General features: G+C 42.3%; 1 protein-coding gene across 2 annotated transcripts in view; it reads right to left on the bottom strand.

Annotated features, from left to right (window-relative positions):
* The window catches only part of GALNTL6 (polypeptide N-acetylgalactosaminyltransferase like 6), a 1,306,147-nt gene that overhangs the window by 66,820 nt on the left and 1,221,248 nt on the right, over window positions 1-18,079 (bottom strand). For both annotated transcript variants that reach the window (XM_045286961.1, XM_004696123.2), the window contains one exon: window positions 13,820-14,041. In XM_045286961.1, coding sequence (XP_045142896.1) covers window positions 13,820-14,041 — 222 coding nt within the window. The remainder of the gene's footprint in view (window positions 1-13,819; window positions 14,042-18,079) is intronic.

Below are 18,079 nucleotides of genomic sequence, written 5' to 3' on the forward strand. Positions count from 1 at the left end.
AGCAAAAGGAGGAAGGCCCTCCAGGAGATGGACTGACACAGTGGCTGCACCAATAGACTCAGGCATAGGGACACTCGTGCAGGACCAGGTAGTGTTTCCTTCGGTTGTGAGGCGTGTTGCTGTGGGGCAGAAACGGGATGGGCCTGACGGCACCTAAGAAAAACAGGCACCATGGTGGTGGAGCGGTTATGTGTTGGGCTGCGATCCACTTTCTCGTAAACTCACAGGGGTTGCTATGAGTCAGTACTGACTCCATGGTAGTGAAGAACAACAACAGGGACCCCAAAACATGGCGCCCAGATACAGTCAGTCTCCTGCCTAGAACGCTCCCTGCCCAAGTCAACCAACAGGTAGGGACTGGATTCTGGGACCTCAGACATGTGACTTGAATTCTCAGTACTACAGGAATATTTTTAATTTCCCTACCTACTTTTAAGCCCTGGGGAATTCTGGGGAGGTTGGCACAACAGTGAACCCCTGTGGCCCCCTCACCCCTAGCTTGGTGACCCACCAGTACGAGGGACTCTCCTTCTCTGGACCATTCAACAATTAGAACCCTGGTTTCACCTAGTGCCCCCATCTTCCATCCTTTTCTGATCTCTGGGATCCCTGCATGGAGGCCAGAGCTCATGGCAGGTGGAGCAGAATCTCCATAGTGCCATGCTGTCACCCGATCCATCCTCCCCCTTCTCCTTGCAAGAGTCCAATGGCCACCAGATGGAAACCCCCAGCTAATGTAGCCAGTCTCACAACAAGTGCTAGCGTACCTCTTAAAATCCTGTCTTCCAATTGATCAAAAATCACTCTGGTTAACTAGAAGACTACCTATGATTAATACCATCCCTTAAGCCCTACTCAAGCCCCAATCTCCTATTCTAGCTGTCTACTCAGCTCTATCACTTCTTCCTCATCTCCGCACAATACCACTTGCAACTCCTATCTGATATTTCTTCTATAACTCCAAAAGTCAAACAATAGGAGAGACCTATACAACGAAAACTGCAGAACATTATTACAAGAAACCAAGAGAGACCTAAACAAGTAGAAGAATATCCTGTGTTCATGGACTGGAAAATTCAATACTGTGAAACTGTCAATACTACTTAAAGCAATTTACAAATTCAACGAAATCCCAATCTAAACCCCAATATTATTCTTTAAAGAAATGGAAAAATCTAATCACCAACTTCACATGGAGAGGGAAGAAGCCCAGGATAAGCAAAGAAACCTCAAAAAGAGAAACAAAGTGAGTGGTCTAGCACTCCCTGACTTCAAATCCTACTACCCAGCCACAGTTGTCAAAACAGCTTGACCCTGACGTAAGGATAGATACAGAGAGCAATGGAACAGGACCGAAAACCCGGAAATAAATGCATCCACCAACAGACAACTGATGTTTTTCAAAGGCCCAATAAATATTAAATGGGAAGCAGATGGCCTTTACGATACATGGTGCTGGAAAACCTGGATATCCATCTGCAGAAGAATGAAGCAAGGCGCATAGCTTATCCCATGTCCAGAAACACACTCAAGGCGGGTCAGAGACCTAAACGCCATCAACAAGAACACTGGGACAAATCTAAGGGCCCCAGTTCAGGGACTACAGATATAACAAAGGAAGCAGGTACCGTGGAAGACAAAATAGATGAACGGACCTCCTAAAAATCAAACACTCACGTCCATCAGACAGAGCAAGATATGACAAAATAACAATTTATAAACTATCGAGGGCTCATGGGGGGGGGAAGCGGGAAGGGAGGGGAAAAATGAGGACCTAATGTCGGGGGTTTAAGTGGAGAGAAACTATTTTGAGAATGATGTACAGATGCACTTTACACAATTGATGTGTGTATGGATTGCGATAACAGTTGTATGAGCCCCTAATAAAATGTTTAAAAAAAAAAAAAGAGAAAAAAATTCATCCAAAGAGTAAAACAAGATCCCACAGATGGGACAAAGATATTTAGCAATGATATAATGGACAATAGACTAATTATAAAAAATATACAAAATACTACAAACCTGCAACAAGAAAATCACAAATATCAGGGGGCAAAGGACCTGAATAGACAATTTACAAAGGATGGCACCCAAATGGCTAACAAGCACATGAGGAAATGCTTTCCTTTATGAGCCATCTGGGAAATGCAAGTCAAAACAATGATGGGGTAACATCTAACACCCACAACCACAGCCCAATTAAAAAACCAAAAAAACAGAACAATCAATTCTGGAGAGTGTGTGGAAAGATTGGAACACTGAGGCACTGACTCCTGGATCTTCAAGGCACACAGCACACTCAAAAGACCATACTAGAGGGAAGCGATGTGGAAACCCCACTAAGTGAACTAGCTTCTACCTCAAACACACCTGTAACCTGAGGATTTAGACTGCAAGTACATGGTGTGTGAGGAAGCAAAGTCAGCTATACCAAGAGTATTGACTAACATTATTTCAATACTGTTTTAAGATATGTATTATTCTGGCATACCTGTGTCTGATATTGTCAGTGAATATTATTGTAAATTTTCCAGACCACCAACTCCCAATTTTTGTGTAAATAGCATCCAGTCATGTAAGGATTAATTCTGTACAAGTGAATAATCTAGGTATTGCAATATGTAGTTAGCCCACACTTGTTCAATCTCCCTCTCTCAATGGTGTTTTAAAAACCAGTAACAAGGGCTAAGCGATGACACTATAAATGGAAGGTCCTTATGCCCAAGGGAGATGATTAATTGGATTCTCTACCATAAATTAACAATGTCTATGGGGAGCCGGAGACAGAAAAAACATAGATTTAGGAATGGATTTGGGGCTCACACTTAATCCTAGTTCCAAGCTGAGAACAATTAGTTCTTCTGACACGGCTCTGCTGGATACTCGCCCTCATGAAGGAAACACAGAAGACTTGGGTGCCGTAGCAAAGTGTGGAGAAGAAATTAGATGATGCTTGGCTTTCAGATAGAATGGCATCAGGGGTCTTAAAGGCTGGTTTCCAAACAAGCAGCCATGTAAGTGCGACTTCAAGTAAATCCACTTGGAAGAAGTACATCCAGATCTGTGGTCCAAGGATTGCAAATTATATAATCCAAATTCGAAGGAGGGAATCATGTCAGAGCTTAAATTGTGAGATTCTGGTTTGCAGAAGACTATGGACGACAGTGGAAGCCCAAAATATATTTGCAGGATCTACACAGGAAATAAGTCTAACCTCTAATCATCCTTGAGGGATGGTAATAAACTGGTTACCAGACAGAGAGTATTGGAGAGACTATGGGAGATTAAAACAAAAAAATCTGATTTAAAGGGTTAAAATCTTGTCACATAATCTCCTCCTTGTTACACTTTGGGCTTGACCTGGTTGATCTCTGTTGTAGTTTGTCATTGTGAGTAGCTAAGGGACCACACCAGACTCTTTCGAGTGCCGGGTGGGGGCTGTATGGCTATTTTTTAAAAGCCAAGTATAAAATCAAAGAAATAGGCCCCCTGGAAGCTTACGTTCCCCCACGGGTCTGTCACTTCGTTGGACTGTGGTGGCTGGCGCCTGCTGAGATGCTGGAAGCCACGCCCCTAGTATTTGAAGTAACCGCGGTCACCCACAGGGAAGGGGTCAGTGGAGCTTCCACACTAAGAATAAACTATTGTTGCTTTTTGTTTTTACTTCCGAAATTTTCATACATGAATTCTACCATATAAAATACTTTGAAGTTAATAATACACAATTAACCCTCCAAGGGAGATGAGGGTTCGGATATACCTTAGTTCAAATCCCATATCTGGCCACGTATCAAATTTGGGAGCAAGTTATCTTTATGCCCCTATTTTCTTTTTTTTTTCCAAACCATTTTGTTAGGAGCTAATTCAGACGTCATACCATTCCAGGGTTCAATCACATCAAGAAGTATTGTTCAATTGCTGCCTAAATCAGTTTCAAAACATTTTCTTGCTTCTTGAATATTGTTTTCACATTGTCAGAGCATATAAAAGTCCACATTTTTTCTGTCTTTTTAATATCTAGTCTCTAGTAGGCCTTATCCCAAGGCTGTTTAAACAGCTTTGGTTTTCTGTAGTAGATTCTTCAGAAAGAACTTAAAAAAAACCAAACAAACGAACCAAAACAGCAACAACAACAAAAACAGATTTTAGGACTAACAGTCTCTATGTCTCTTGAATTTGTGCACCTGTTCTTTGATGGTCCTTATGTTCAAAAGATAGTTTGACTAGAAGTAACATTTTGGGCTCATATTTCATTTCTGGAGCATCTTTACAACGTTATTCCATTGTGTTTTCTGGTACAAAATGTTTGTACTTAAAATTCAGACTTAGTCCTTTGACTTTCGTTTTAAAAAATCCCAGCTATTTTACTGGAAAATGTTTCAGTGTTCTCAGGGGAATTTCTCAGAATTTTAATGTGTAGATTGAAATGTTTTATTTTGTGAGGGTTTCTTGAAATACAATTTTAGTTATCTGCTCTCTTTCATATTTTGGGTTTTCTGCTTTTGAATATTCTAAGTTGACTCTTCTTTTCCTGTTGCTCCAGGGCTTCTTTTTTTGCTTTATTTCAACATTTTATCATTGGTTCCACCTTTTCCCCTTTAGTCCCAAATTCTTTTACTGTACTTTCCTTGATTCCAATTTGCTCCATCGTTCCATCTAATTTAGCCTTTGTTTCTGAAATATTTTTGTTTCTTTGTCCAGGTAACTCCTGAATTTCCTCAGTGTTCTTTTCATATAATCATTCCTTCCTAACTATTTCTGTTCTTAATTGTTCTAATTCTGATTTGTCTGGCTCGGTGAAACTATGCAAGATGATTATAGTTCACTGTAAAATCTTATGTTACAATGTTCATCTTCGTGGCCATGTTTTAGTAAGTTTTTATTAGGTATTGGAGCTTTATTTGGTCCATTTTAATCTTTTTTCTTGTTGCATCTCTGTTTGGAGTTTTACGGTGATCTTGTTTTTTCTTTTCTAGATACAAACAAGATAGGCTTTCTTGGACTTCTGGAGAATTCCTGTGTATGGCTCTCTTTTCTGTTGTCAATGTGAAGTAACAATAAGGCCTCTTTGTAGAGTCGTTTCTCTGATTCACAGAAACATCTTGCCTACAATTCAGTGTTGTCTAGACCTGGGGAAGATGACATTTGTGCTGTTGTTCCTTGTCCCCATCCTAAATGTTCGACACAATCTCTGTGATTGGACACAATTATGCTCTTAGCACAGATATTGTATAAACTGAAGCGTTTAAAATTTCTGGGATTACCCTTCATGGGTTTTCCTTATTTGCTACAGTATTATAATAGTTGAATGCTAGCACCTGAAACAGGTGTGTTTACTATAAACTTGAACACAGTTCTGGGGGAAAAAAGTGTATGGAAATAGTTTGAATGTGTGTGATTGGCTCTGAATGACTAGGAAAAATAGATGTTTATTTCCTATTCTAGAAAAGTTAACTCTTCCAGAGAGCATCTTGTCACTTTGGTTTTTCTTTGGAAGAGGCCTTTACACATAGGCTGTCAGTTCCAGAAACTGATCACCTACTAGCCAGAAATTAGAACCGGCAAGAGGTGTAACAGAAAGAATTAGTTATGCATGCTACTTTTATAAAAAGGGAAAGATCAAAGACATGAGCTAACTTAGCCAAATATGACTAGGTAGTTGATCAGGAAAAATAGAAGAGTTAATTCTTTATTTAAAAATAAAATAGAAAGAAATGCAACCAAATGGATACCAGAACACAAAAAGGTAATTGTGAGAAAATGAAAACTGGGGAAAGAATTTGACCATTGAAGGCCAAAGGGGGTGGGTTGGGCGGGGCACCTGGATGCTTATATTTCCACCTCTCAAATCAAGACAGAGGTGGTGATATTTCACGTTGCTTATATTATCTAAGACAAACTGATAAGCTTTGGGTTGTTAAAAACATCTCTACTGCCAATGTAAGGGGTGATTTAACTTTAGCAGTTTACTTCTCAGAGATTGGAACAGGGCCAGCCAATGCCTGCTGCTACAAAACTGCCCAATACATTTCATGCAAGGACACTTAAGAAACTCTTGTTTTTAACTGTTACTCACCCGCAGATAATTTAAACTAAATTCCAAATCCAACCAAGCATACGACATAAATCTGAATAACTGGACTATATATAACTTTGAATTGCTTTTCTGAGTATTCTCACTTTTATTCCAGGAACACAACACTCTCCCCCTAACCCCCTCCTTTCTTCCTCCCCTGCCGGAACTTGGTCTTGTTATCAACCTGTGAATGATTACTAGATTTTGAATAGAAGTTGCTACTGGAAGATCACTTAGCTACCAAGTCACTTTCCAACCAACCTATCAACCAACCAACCCATCAGCCAACCAGCCAGCCAACCAACCAACCAACCAACCAACCAACCAACCAACCAACCAACCAACCAACCAACTAACCAACCAACCAATCAACCAATGTACCCACCAGCCAACTCATTGCCATTGAGTCAATGTCCACTTATAACAACCCTGTAGGGTAGGTTAGAACTGGCCCTGTGGGTTTCTGAGATGGTAACTTTCTATGGGACTAGAAAGCTCCATCTTCCTCCCTGGACCACAGTAAAAAAGTTAAATTGGAATTATTTGTATTTGTATCTATGCCAACTCGCGGAGGCTGGAGATTGGAAATAGTGCCGTGATAATTGAGTGATCTCCTTCTTGGAAAGAAAGGTATTAATTTTCATTGAAAATTAAACATTAGATAAACTCACATATAATTAAAAATTCAATTATTCCCATCATGCAAACAGAAAAAGCATATATTGATGTGTGCACACACATGTCAAATACGAGCACCTATATTTTGTGCAAGAACCAAAAGCCCAGGGAAAAGAGAGGAAAGTTTTACTTGACACATGGACAAAACTCACTGCCGTCGAGTTGGTGCTGACTCATAGCGACCCTATAGGGCAGGGTAGAATTGCCTTTGAGTTCCCCAGGCTGTAACTGTTTATGAGAGTATAAATTCATGTCTTTCTCCCACAGAATGGCCAGGTGTTTCAAACTGCCAGCCTTGCGGAATCACGGCACATCAGCTTAACCAGGCACCATCTCACTTACAAAGGGGCATCGGAAGTTCTTGGCCAAATAGAATTAAAAACCAGTGAAAAACTTCTGGAAGCCCTCTCATTGAGATACATCATAGAAAAAAAGAAAAATAATGTTATCAATGAAGAACATCTGATCACCACTGTGAGTTGGGTCAAATTGCCTCTGCTGAGATGTTTGTTTAATTTGTTCAGCTAGGATTATTGAACTGAAACTGTGTTTACTGCCACACACCTTGAGTTTATTTTCACAGTTCTGTCTCAACTGTTGCGAACTCAGAAAACACACAATAACGTTTGAAAGGGTAACGCTTGTCTTTATGTGCTTTTTACATTTTTCTAAGTCTTGTTGTTTCGCTCCAGAGAAATGAATTAGCATAGTGTGTCGGCATTGCTGCTGCCTGAGAAAAATAAATGACAGATCAAGCCAACTCCAATGCACCCCAAGCATGACAAATCATCTCTGAATAATGGCTTAATTTAAAGATCTATTTAAAAGATAGATAGCACTTGGATGCTAGCAACGGCTGCTATGGCTGCATGGTTGCCTGGGGAGGAACAGGACAATTTCACTTTGTCGTTTGCTCAGTTGGAAAACCAGACAGGCTGCGTGGGAATTCTGGGAAAGCTGGCTGTGCTCTCCCTAGAGTGTGAGGGGCCCCATGGTGCAAAAAGTGCTGGCATTTACCTCTGCCCTGTACATCAACACACCTCCATGGAATCCCTTAGGAAGAAACAACTTCCCATCCTCAGATGATCTTTCAGATAACACACTTCGTAATGCTGCACTCTCTTTCACTTAAGTCGATATGGAGACGTCTGCAAAGCCCTGGTTCACTGGTAGAACGTTAAAAGATGGGGTGGGGTGGGGGATGGAGCAGGCTAAAAGAGGTCAAGAGCAGCCTGCAGCCCAGGAGGAATACACAGGATATAATTCAGGATGTCGGTATTTGGGAATGTTCCACAATGCAGAGTGACATTGATCTTGAGGGAAGAATTTAAATAGCAGCCTCAGTAATTCAACATTGAGATGAATTTTTAAAAATAAAGATTTAGAAATGTTTTTCACAATCGCAAGATGGATGTGCGGAGATCGGCATATTGAGGGCAGTAAGCAGACACTTTCAAAACGAATTTATGGTGCTGGCTGGAAAAGACTCCTTTGTCTGTTTTACATCTTTTATTCCCCCTGATACATGATGCTTGGGATTTGGCAGAAATCCTTCTTTGGGGTCCATAAAGGAGGACTATAAATGACTCTAGCAAATTCATGAATTCTAAGGAGGGAAAAGGTAAGGAAGAGAAAAAAAGGAAATCCAGTTTCCTTTTCTTAGCATCTTGGAAAAAAAAAAAGAGACCCACCATCTGTGAATGGTTTAAGAATAAGCTTCTACTTTAAATTGTTGGTCAGCCCCTAGCCAGCTGAGGGGGAAAGCACGCTCCCTGTACTTAAACAGCATGAAGGAATGCTTGATTTCTCACATGGCTCAGAATCTTATTCTCTTTGGTCCATCCTTTCTCCACCCTATCTTCCACCCCTAAGCACCAGGTGAAGGTATGACTTCTAGGCAGGATTTTTCTGGTGGGTCTTTGTCTGTCTGATACACTTTTAGTCTTTTAAGTAGAAATTTGTCAGGGAGAATTTAGAAATTGCTAGAATAAGAACATGTTTGGAATTTCTCTCCCCTTAATTCAATCTGAATGAAATATTTCATATCCTGTTTGCCTAGTCTATGAGTTCTAGATAGTATAAGAGAGTACTATCTGCGATTCACTTCTCAAGTTTTCCTCCTGGCCCAGTTTGCCAAGGAAGTCATTTGGGTGGCCACCGAGGGAGAGGTCTTGGGACTCCTCTTTGAGCGGAGAAGTGCAAGCAATGCTCGGGGTGCTCTGGGGAGCCCAGTGAAACACAGGAAAGAGGCACAGCAACAGAAACAACAGGGCTCAGGATCCTCTATGCATTCCCATTTTACTCATCCAGTATATGTTTGTCGAGCATACCCTCTATGCCAGACCCCAGTCTTAGCTGCTGAGGAACAGTCAGTAGTAACACAGTAAGCCAACAATCCTTGTGTTTCGACTATTTCCTTTTTAGTTGGGGAGAGAGAAACAGAAAAATAAATAATACATCTTTTAAAATAAAGAGAGATGCTAAGGAGAAAAAGGAAGGCGGGAAAGGGGTTTGGGGGTGTGTAAGCATGCTTGCGTTCTCAATGATTGCAATTTTGAATAGGATGACTAGTGAGGCCTTCCTAAGAGGTTTTCATTTGTATTTTTTGAGTAAGACAAAGGTAGAGAGGCTACAAGGATTTCTGGGTTGGAGGGTTTTAAGCGGCAGGAAGGCAAGTGCAAATGTCCAGAGGGAGGGGCGGAATTGTGTTGGCCACATGGCAGGGCTAGTGTGCCTAGAGAAAGAAACCAGGGACAAGTGAGGCTGGAGGAGGGCAGATCAATGAGGATCTTAAAGATATTGACTTTTATCTTGAAAGAGATGGTAGCTATTGGAGATTTTCTATCAGAGGCGTTGACTTGGGCTCCCACTTTAAGTGGCCTGTGGTGAGTAGTTCTACTGCAGCCATGGGTTGCCATGCATCAGAATAGACTTGGTGGCATTTTTTTGAGGCGGTGTGGGTTGGCTGAGATAATAAAGTAGAGGGGTAAAACAGCGAGACCTCTTAGGAGAGAAGGGCAATCATCCAACTTCATGTGCCAGGGCAAAGAGTAGCAGTTTATAGGCGTTTTCTATCTTTGACTCATCTGCATTCCAACTACCAGAGCCCAAACATGCCTCAGAGCTTCATTGTTTACCCAGAACCAAGTTGGCTCGGAGAAGCAGGTGGAAAACAGTTCCAAGTATGAGCTTATAAAACGGTGAGCACCTCTCCTGCTTGGCCCAGATCTCCCGTAGGGGGTTCTGGTGTTTTTGTTGCAGGAGGCTTGTGGTTCCTTCTTTCAACCGCTTTAAAAGAACCACCAGTCTACATTCACCGTTTCACTTTCTTGCTTAAACAGCCACCGACTTATTGCATTTCTTCAGAGGTTTTACTCATTTAACGTTTAGAGCAAATTGAAAAGTCCTTCCATGAATTGGGTTGGATCCAGGAAAAGAAAAGGGACATTTGTGGGGATAAAAATGCTGGGATTTGCAAAAATTCTGCAGTTTCATCAATGGTATTTTACTACGATTCACTTCTTAGTTTTGATCAATATATCATGGTTATACAAGATGATAGCATTAGAAGAAACCCAGTGAAGGGTTGATGTGGATTTTATGTACTATCTGAGCAACTTTCTGTGAACTTAAGATTATTCTAAAATAATATTAAAAATGTATTTAAAATAGCCTTATCAAAGGGGGAAAATACACGGTATAAAAACTCCTTTCAGCAAACTCCTTCCCGCTTCCCCACCAGACCCAATTGGCTCACACATGTATTTGTCACTCTTAGTATTGGCTAGTGGTTACTCACTGGGCTGCTCAACCCACAAGGTCAGCAATTCAAAACCTGCAGCTGCTCCTTGGGAGAAAAAAGGGGCTCTCTACTCTCTTAAAGCATTACAGTCTCTGAAACTTACAGGGGAAACTCTACCCTGTCCTGGGGGGGGGTCGCTATGAGTCAGCATGGACCCAATGGCAGTGAGCGTGTTTGTTTCTTTGTTTGGTAGAAAACACTAGATTATATTATTACACAATAAACTGTAGGTAAATGGTTTCTCCTTTTCGTTATTTCAGATCCTTCACTGTCACCTGCATCAATGCCCATGGCTCACTTTTTTCTCTGGCTGGAGGAGAAACACACACACACACACACACACACACACACACACACACACACACGACAACTCTGATCCATGTTTTAGAGGAGCAGTTTGTTCCACAGGGTTTTCAATGTCTGGTTTCCCAGAAGTATATTGCCTGGCCTTTTCTTCTGAGTGCCTCTGGGTAGACTTGAGTCTCCGTACTTTCAGAGACTCTGTCTGGGTAATGGCTATTTCAATCTAAACCCTTGTCACTTACCGGTCACTTTTCTCTTTGTTTGCTTCCTTCTGATCTTTGAACTTGTCTTCATGCTTGCTGTACAACACACCCTCATTACGAGTGAGATGCCACTAGTCCTGTGACAGGTTTTCTGTGCCAACATGGCTCCCGTAGGAACATGTGGGCAGAGAGTTTACCTTGTCTACCAGGTTGCAGCTTGATTGGAGGGTGACTAAGATAAATGACTTTCCGAGGCCGGACTCTTTCTTTTCCTCCCTGGAGATAGGCAACACACTCTCTCGGCTTTCTCTCTCCTTTTGGCATGCCACATGGAGCCACACTGAGACCTACCAGAGCCCTGGAGAGGCTCCCATGCCACTGGAGCCACAAGACTTTGCACCCATTGGCCTGTGATCTTCCTGAATTTTGCATCATTGCATGTGTTACATGAGTCTGAGGAGGAATTTATGAACTAGTATCAGACTTACGGACTAATATCAGACTTACGGAATTGATCTAGACTGGGCTGGAATGTTTTCTTAATAAATAATTACTCTTTGATATAAAGCTCTTTCTTATACACATGTGAGTATCTCTGGATTCATTTCTCTAGTCTACTTGCTCTAACACAGGTCCTCCAACTATATCCCCTTGTTCTCCTCTTCTAGACTTAAAAATGCAATCTTCTGTGGAGTATTGGGGAAAAAAAGTGATATTTCATTAAAAAACTAATAAACAAACACACACAAAAAACCCAGATTTTCTTAATGTCTGATTGTTTCCACTGGAAATTCCGAGTGGCAATGCCTCCTGCGGCCAGGTCAAGAATATAAGGTGTGAGGCAGTCAAGAGTGATGGGCAAGAGCCCACGATCATAGCCACCCTGGTCTTATCACGAGCCCTACTGTGGTTGTTCCTAGTAGTTTGTGTCTTTGCTACAACCTCAGGGGAAGCAAGGTACTGTATAAATAAAAGTATAGTTTAGTCAAGCAAGGTGAAAAATACTGTGACTCCTGCAGTGCAAAGTATTAACCATGTAAGGGGAAAAAAAACCCCAAATCCCAAACCCTACCACCCATATAGTTTTCAAATAAGACGGAGAAAAGATGGGTGAAATTGTAACTCAATAGTGAATCACACAATACTATTTGAGGTCTTCATGCTTCCTACTCACTAAGGCAGCAGTGCACTCACTGCATTAATGAATGATGTCACCATATACAAATGTTTTTAGAACCGAATTCACCTGCTGGTTGGGTAACAAATGCCTAAATTCTACAGTGTGTTCGAATAAGAACGTTCTCTCTCTCTCTCTCTCTCTTTCTCTCTCTCTCTTTTCCTGGCACGTGCTTTCCACTTTCACTGCTGTAATTGAAGCTCACAGTAGACAGCTACAACGAGTACAAGCAGGCAACTATTGTCTGTAGAATCTCGAATAAACCGTTCCAGATGCCAAGAATGAGACCATATTGCTGACTTACACAGACAATGTTGGAAACACATATGAAGGAGCTTCAAAATGCTTGTGGCAAAAATGGACTGAAAAGATAATGAAATTCTTCTAAGAACTTTAGGAAGGCCTTTCGTACAACAAGCACAGAAGGACAGACTATCCTGTGAAAGTCTGGATTCTCTCCTGGAAGCCTGATGTCCCAGCTCCAGGCAGAGAATGGCACCGTTTGGGGCCCTCTAAGCCAAAGGCACAGTGCACACACAACTGGCTGAACACGCTCTCTGTGGGGACAGCTCAAGCAAGAGGCTGTCTGAGGAGCACTCTGCCTCTCCTACTGTGCTGTGAGCAAACCTAGTCCAGAGCTTCTTCAGTCACAGACGCTCACCGGACATGATTCTCCAGGGCTGCTGATGAAGAGGCTCTCCCATCATCTAGGGCAGTCAGCTGCCAGCCTCTGAAAGACTGGAGAATTGGCCTGGGCTACAATTGAACCCTGCCTGCCTTCCTCTGATCGCCTCTGCTAAAAGTAGATTAAATGGCTGGGAAACAAAAACCTACCCTGATCCATTTTTAGTCCTTGTTTTAGAGCACTCTTCCGCTGCCAAAAGCCTACAGTAGCAGAATTGAATAGACCCGAAGCAGCGTGGTGGTCCTTTCATGCCCAAAGAGATATTTTGAATCTGGGGTCTGGGGCCACTCAGCTGTTTCCATTTTAGATCATAAAGGAAAATCAGATAAGAGGTATTCAGAGGTGGAAGTGCTGGCGCTAATGTAAGGAGCTGCCATGGCTCCCACACACTGCACAGTTCCGTGCATTTGTGGAAACGTATCTGCACAGTACACCATGGCTAGGAGAGAGCCAGGCTCCTCCAGAGTCTTGTCCTTGAACGTCCGAGCAGAAACCAGACCCTGCTGAGTCAGGGATGCGATCCTGGACATTGGCTGACCTTTACTCACACAGTCGTTTGACAGGTCTTTTCTCTCCCTGAAATAAGCCCCTGTGGTAATTTCACTCATCTCCTCTACAGATACTTTTGCAGGTGCATGTCAAAACTCTACTTGGGGAAAGCCAGAGAGGCCCATCACTCTTGGTTGGACACTCTAGGCGGCGGGTGGACTCCTCATCCCCACTAATCTCTAGAAAGAGTCAGAACCTTCTTTCTGGGTTTGAGGCGATTGAAACAACCGTCACTCAGCGGCAGGGAACAGGGGTGGATGACGTTCGCTGGCCCTCCCACCCGCCTCCGGGGTGCTAGACAGATCAAAGTAAATTCATGCAGCGAGATTCACGCGCCTTTCCTCACCTCCCCCCAGGCAGCAGGTGGGGGCTCCACCGGGGGGTAGAACTTGGGCACGTCCCAGGCCACGGCCGCCATGAACCACTTGAAGTCCTTGCACTTGAGCTGCTTGCGCAACTCCTTCTGCGCGGAGATGTCGCCGGTGGAGAGGTGCCGGTACTCTGGCCGCCGCTGGTAAATGTACTCGGCGAACTCGTCCATCCAGGTCTCTGCCACCCGCTTCAGGTTCTGAGCAGTAGGAAAGAGGGGAGTCATTTATTGGGCTTGGAGCTCAGGAAGGGGGAGCGGGGGGCAATTGAAAAAGCAACAGTAGCAACTTGAGCCTTGTCTTTGGTTGTGGCCATGACCAACCGTGAGAGTTGATCTAACTGAATATGATTAACCCGGGGCTTCACACACAGTTCCTGTTTTGGGCAGGACTTCAAATACAGTTAGAGAACTACAGGATCGGAGCCTATACAGATCCCAGCTCCCCATTTTTATCCATGTTCTTAGCCCTCCTGCTGGGGAGCGATTCTAAGAGTTTAGATTTTTCACATGGGGCGAAAGCCGCGGAAATGGGAAGAAGCGAGCTGCTCTTCGGCATCCCATTTTGTATACTGTTTCAGAGATCTTGGAAAAAACAGGGCCAACGAACTGCTAGTCATTTCTTCCGACTACAGAGAGGTCACGCACACGAAAGTAAACAGAACCATAACATCGAAAACCCTAAGCTGCTAAGGGCAAGTCGATTTTGATTCCAAGCCACCCTGCGGGTTGTAAAGTCCAACTGTGCTCTACAGGGTTTTGATCTGTGGGACCTTTGGGAAGCAAATCACCGGGCTTTTCTTCTGAGGTCCCTCCAGGGGTTCAAACCGCCCACCTTGCACTTAGTAGTTGAGACTTTAACTGATAATGTACCATCCAGGGAGCTAGCTATTCGATGTAGTAGGTTGAATGCAGGATTGGCCATGGAGAATACGGAGGAATTGAACTGTTTATTTGGTCTTAAGAAGGGCTTTAGTCTCTCTCTGGGCTTCCGTTTTGTTAACTGGAAAAGGGAGTGTTGAAATGAGATGTGAATTAACTTTAACTCCATGATGCTAAGTGGTATCAAGAGCCTCAGCATTTGTCTAGAAGATACCAGGCCTGGTGCCCCGTGTGCAGCACATCTTCATAGCCTGGTGTGCCCTTGGCACTGGTTCTTGTTGTTTTGAACTCGGGTTTCTTATGTCACGTTCATGATTGGTGTGAGCATTGACTCACCTCAGATTTCTGTTTGCACTTGGAAGACAAAATCAACACACTGGCTGGAAACTGTAGTGAGATCCAGAAAGGAGCGATCAAAGTAACAGTGAATGATATTCGGGAAGATCACTTTATCTTAACCATGGCCTGAAACAATCAATACAGTACTTACGACCTAGAACCTGCCTGTACAATCATTGATTATCTTATTCCTCAAGGGATTGTAGTTTTTGTTTGTTTTGTTTGTCACTAGAGCTTGAGGCTCCTTTGAGACCTGCTTTGCCATGCTGCTGGTATGCATCGTTTGAGCTTGAGGCTGTCTGATCCTGTTGTCTTGATTGCTTGAGCTTGATATCCCATCTGGGCCTGCTTTGCCAAGCTCTTGAGCTGTTGATTGTTGGTGACCTATCACCCTGCTGTTTGCTGCCTGTGGCTGGACTGCCCACCTTGCTCTAGGTAAGACTCAGCTGTCTGTTTCTTTGACCTTGGACCCAGCAACCCTCATGAGTTGAAGGACTTCCTGTATATTAACTATTCCATGAAAGCGAGTTGAACTGAGCCCTCTGTATTGCTGTGTGAACTAATTAGCTGTTATATTCCTTCATGTGGACTATCTATCTATCTATCTATCTATCTATCTATCTATCTATCTATCTATAAAATCATAAGTGTCCTGGTTTTGTTTCTCTAGTGAACTCTAAGACACACAAAAAAACATAATCTATGTAATTGCACAGCTAATCTCATCAAATCAAATTAGTAAGAGTTTCCCACAACACCTCACACACCCCTGATATGTTGTGTTATCCCTCTCTCTATCCACCACCCCTCCCTCCATAGTTTCCTGTCCCTTCCCTCTTTTGGCCTCCACTCCTGCCCATGGCCTCCTCATAGTCTTTAAATTCCTATCCTTTTGTGTGAAAACCATTTTTCTTTATAATAATGGTGTCATAAAATATTTATGACTAATTGACTAATTTTGCTAAGCATAATGTTCTCTAATTCTGTCTATGTCTTAAGGTGTTTAGCAGACTCGCCATTATTTTTTAATGATGCATGATTTTGTATTGCATGTACGTTTTATAGTGTGTTTATCCATTCCTTTATAGTCAGAGTTATTGATTATTTCCATCTTTTTGTTATTATAAAATTTCTGCAATAAATAGGTGTGCACATATCTGTTCACATTTTATTCTTTATTTCTTTTCATTATTATATTTTTATTGAGAGAAACTTCACACCTCATACAATTTAATAATTCAATTATAGTAAGACAATGTGTGAAAACATCACCACAGTCAATTTCAGAACGTTTTCTTCTTGAATTCATTGGTTTTAGCTTCCCGCCCCCACTCCCTATTCTTTCCTGCAACCCTAACGTGATCAATTAGAGAGCATTGTAAGGTCGACTATTGCAGACATAGGTTAAAATGCAATACTGTATCATTTGATTTTCCTTTGTACTTATTTGTAAGCTGTTATTTGTTTCTTTAGGGTACATACCATGTAGAGAGATTGCGGGATCATCGGTATTTGTGTTTGCATTTGGTTAAGGATGTGCCATACTGATTTATTATTTTCTATTTTAAAAATATTTAACTAAGAGCCTCAGTGTGAAGCGGTATCTTATTGTTATTTTAATTTTTATTTATCATATTGCTTCTTACCAGGGACACTGAAACTTGCTTTTGAGTGTAGAATAGCTAAAGAAAATGGAAGAAATAATGACATAAAAGCCAAACAGAAGATTTCAGAAGGAAGCATGATAAGATAAAGAAAAATATCGTAATGAAATGTGAAAGAAACTGGAATTAGAAGACCAAGTGGGAAGAACACGTTCCGTCTTATATAACTAAAAGAACTTCTGAACAAACTCAAGCCTGTAACTTGAACATTGAAGGATTCTTTGGCCAAGATGTTGAAGGACACAGGCAACGTCAAAGGAAGAAAAACAGAATGCACAAAGCCACTGTATCAAAAAGGGTTGTTTAATGTGAAACCATCTCAGGAATCAATGATATTGAAGAAAGAAGTACAAGCTGCACTAAAAGCCTAGGTGAAAATCTAGGGTCCCAGAAGAGGAAGTGGAACAAAGGATACTATTGCAGATGACAGATGGATTTTGGCTGAAAGCTGGCAATACTAGAAAGATATTTACTTGTTGTGTTAGTCTAGGGAAACTAGGGGAAAAAATCCACAGAAACTCATATGTATAAGAGAGAGAATTTTATATAAAGGGTAAGTGTTCATTAAGAAAGCATCCCAACCCAGTGCTGCTCAAGCCCATAAGTCCAACATTAGCCCATATATCCAACACCAATCTACAAAGCCCTCCTCAATCTCACAAAAATGCATGCAATGATGCCAGCTGCAGGAGGAAAGCCAAATCAGTGAATGTGTAAACATCTCAGCGCTGGCAGGAGTCTCCATGCGGCTGCTCCAGCACCCAGGGCTGCATCGGGATAGGTCCATGTGGCTTCTCCTCAGGGATGTCTTGCAGGAAGTCAGCCTAGCCAGCTGAAGCAGGCAACTAGCTAAGGCAGCTGCACCCCAGTCCAACCATCAGAAAGCAAGAGACCTGAGAACTAGAAAGGCTAGGCTTACCGAAGAATTTATCATTCCGCCCTTCAATTGATCCCACGTGCTTATCGGCCAGGTTGGCACAATAAACCTTAACTATCTCACTTGTGTTTTATGTATAACACATTATAGATAACATTGCAAAGGATTCGAACTTCAGAACACTAAATGTGCTCATGTGACACCTGTACTTAGACCAAGAAGCGGCTGTTCCAGCAGATAAGGGAATACTGCTTGGTTTCAGATCAGGAAATGGCTCTGTCAGGGTCGTGTGCTTTCACAGTGTGCTTCTTCAATCTGTACGGGAGCATCATTCAAGAGATTGTACTGTATGAAGAAGAATACTCGTTAGCAAGTTGCGATATGCAGGTGACGCAGCCTTACTTGCTGAAAGTGAAGAGGACTTGAAGCCCTTGCTGATGAAGATCAGGGGCTACAGCCTTCAGTGTAGACCAAAGA

This window comes from Echinops telfairi, unplaced genomic scaffold, assembly GCF_000313985.2.
Source record: "Echinops telfairi isolate 266 unplaced genomic scaffold, ASM31398v2 ScPeMD7_9;HRSCAF=40, whole genome shotgun sequence".
NCBI lineage: Eukaryota > Metazoa > Chordata > Mammalia > Afrosoricida > Tenrecidae > Echinops > Echinops telfairi.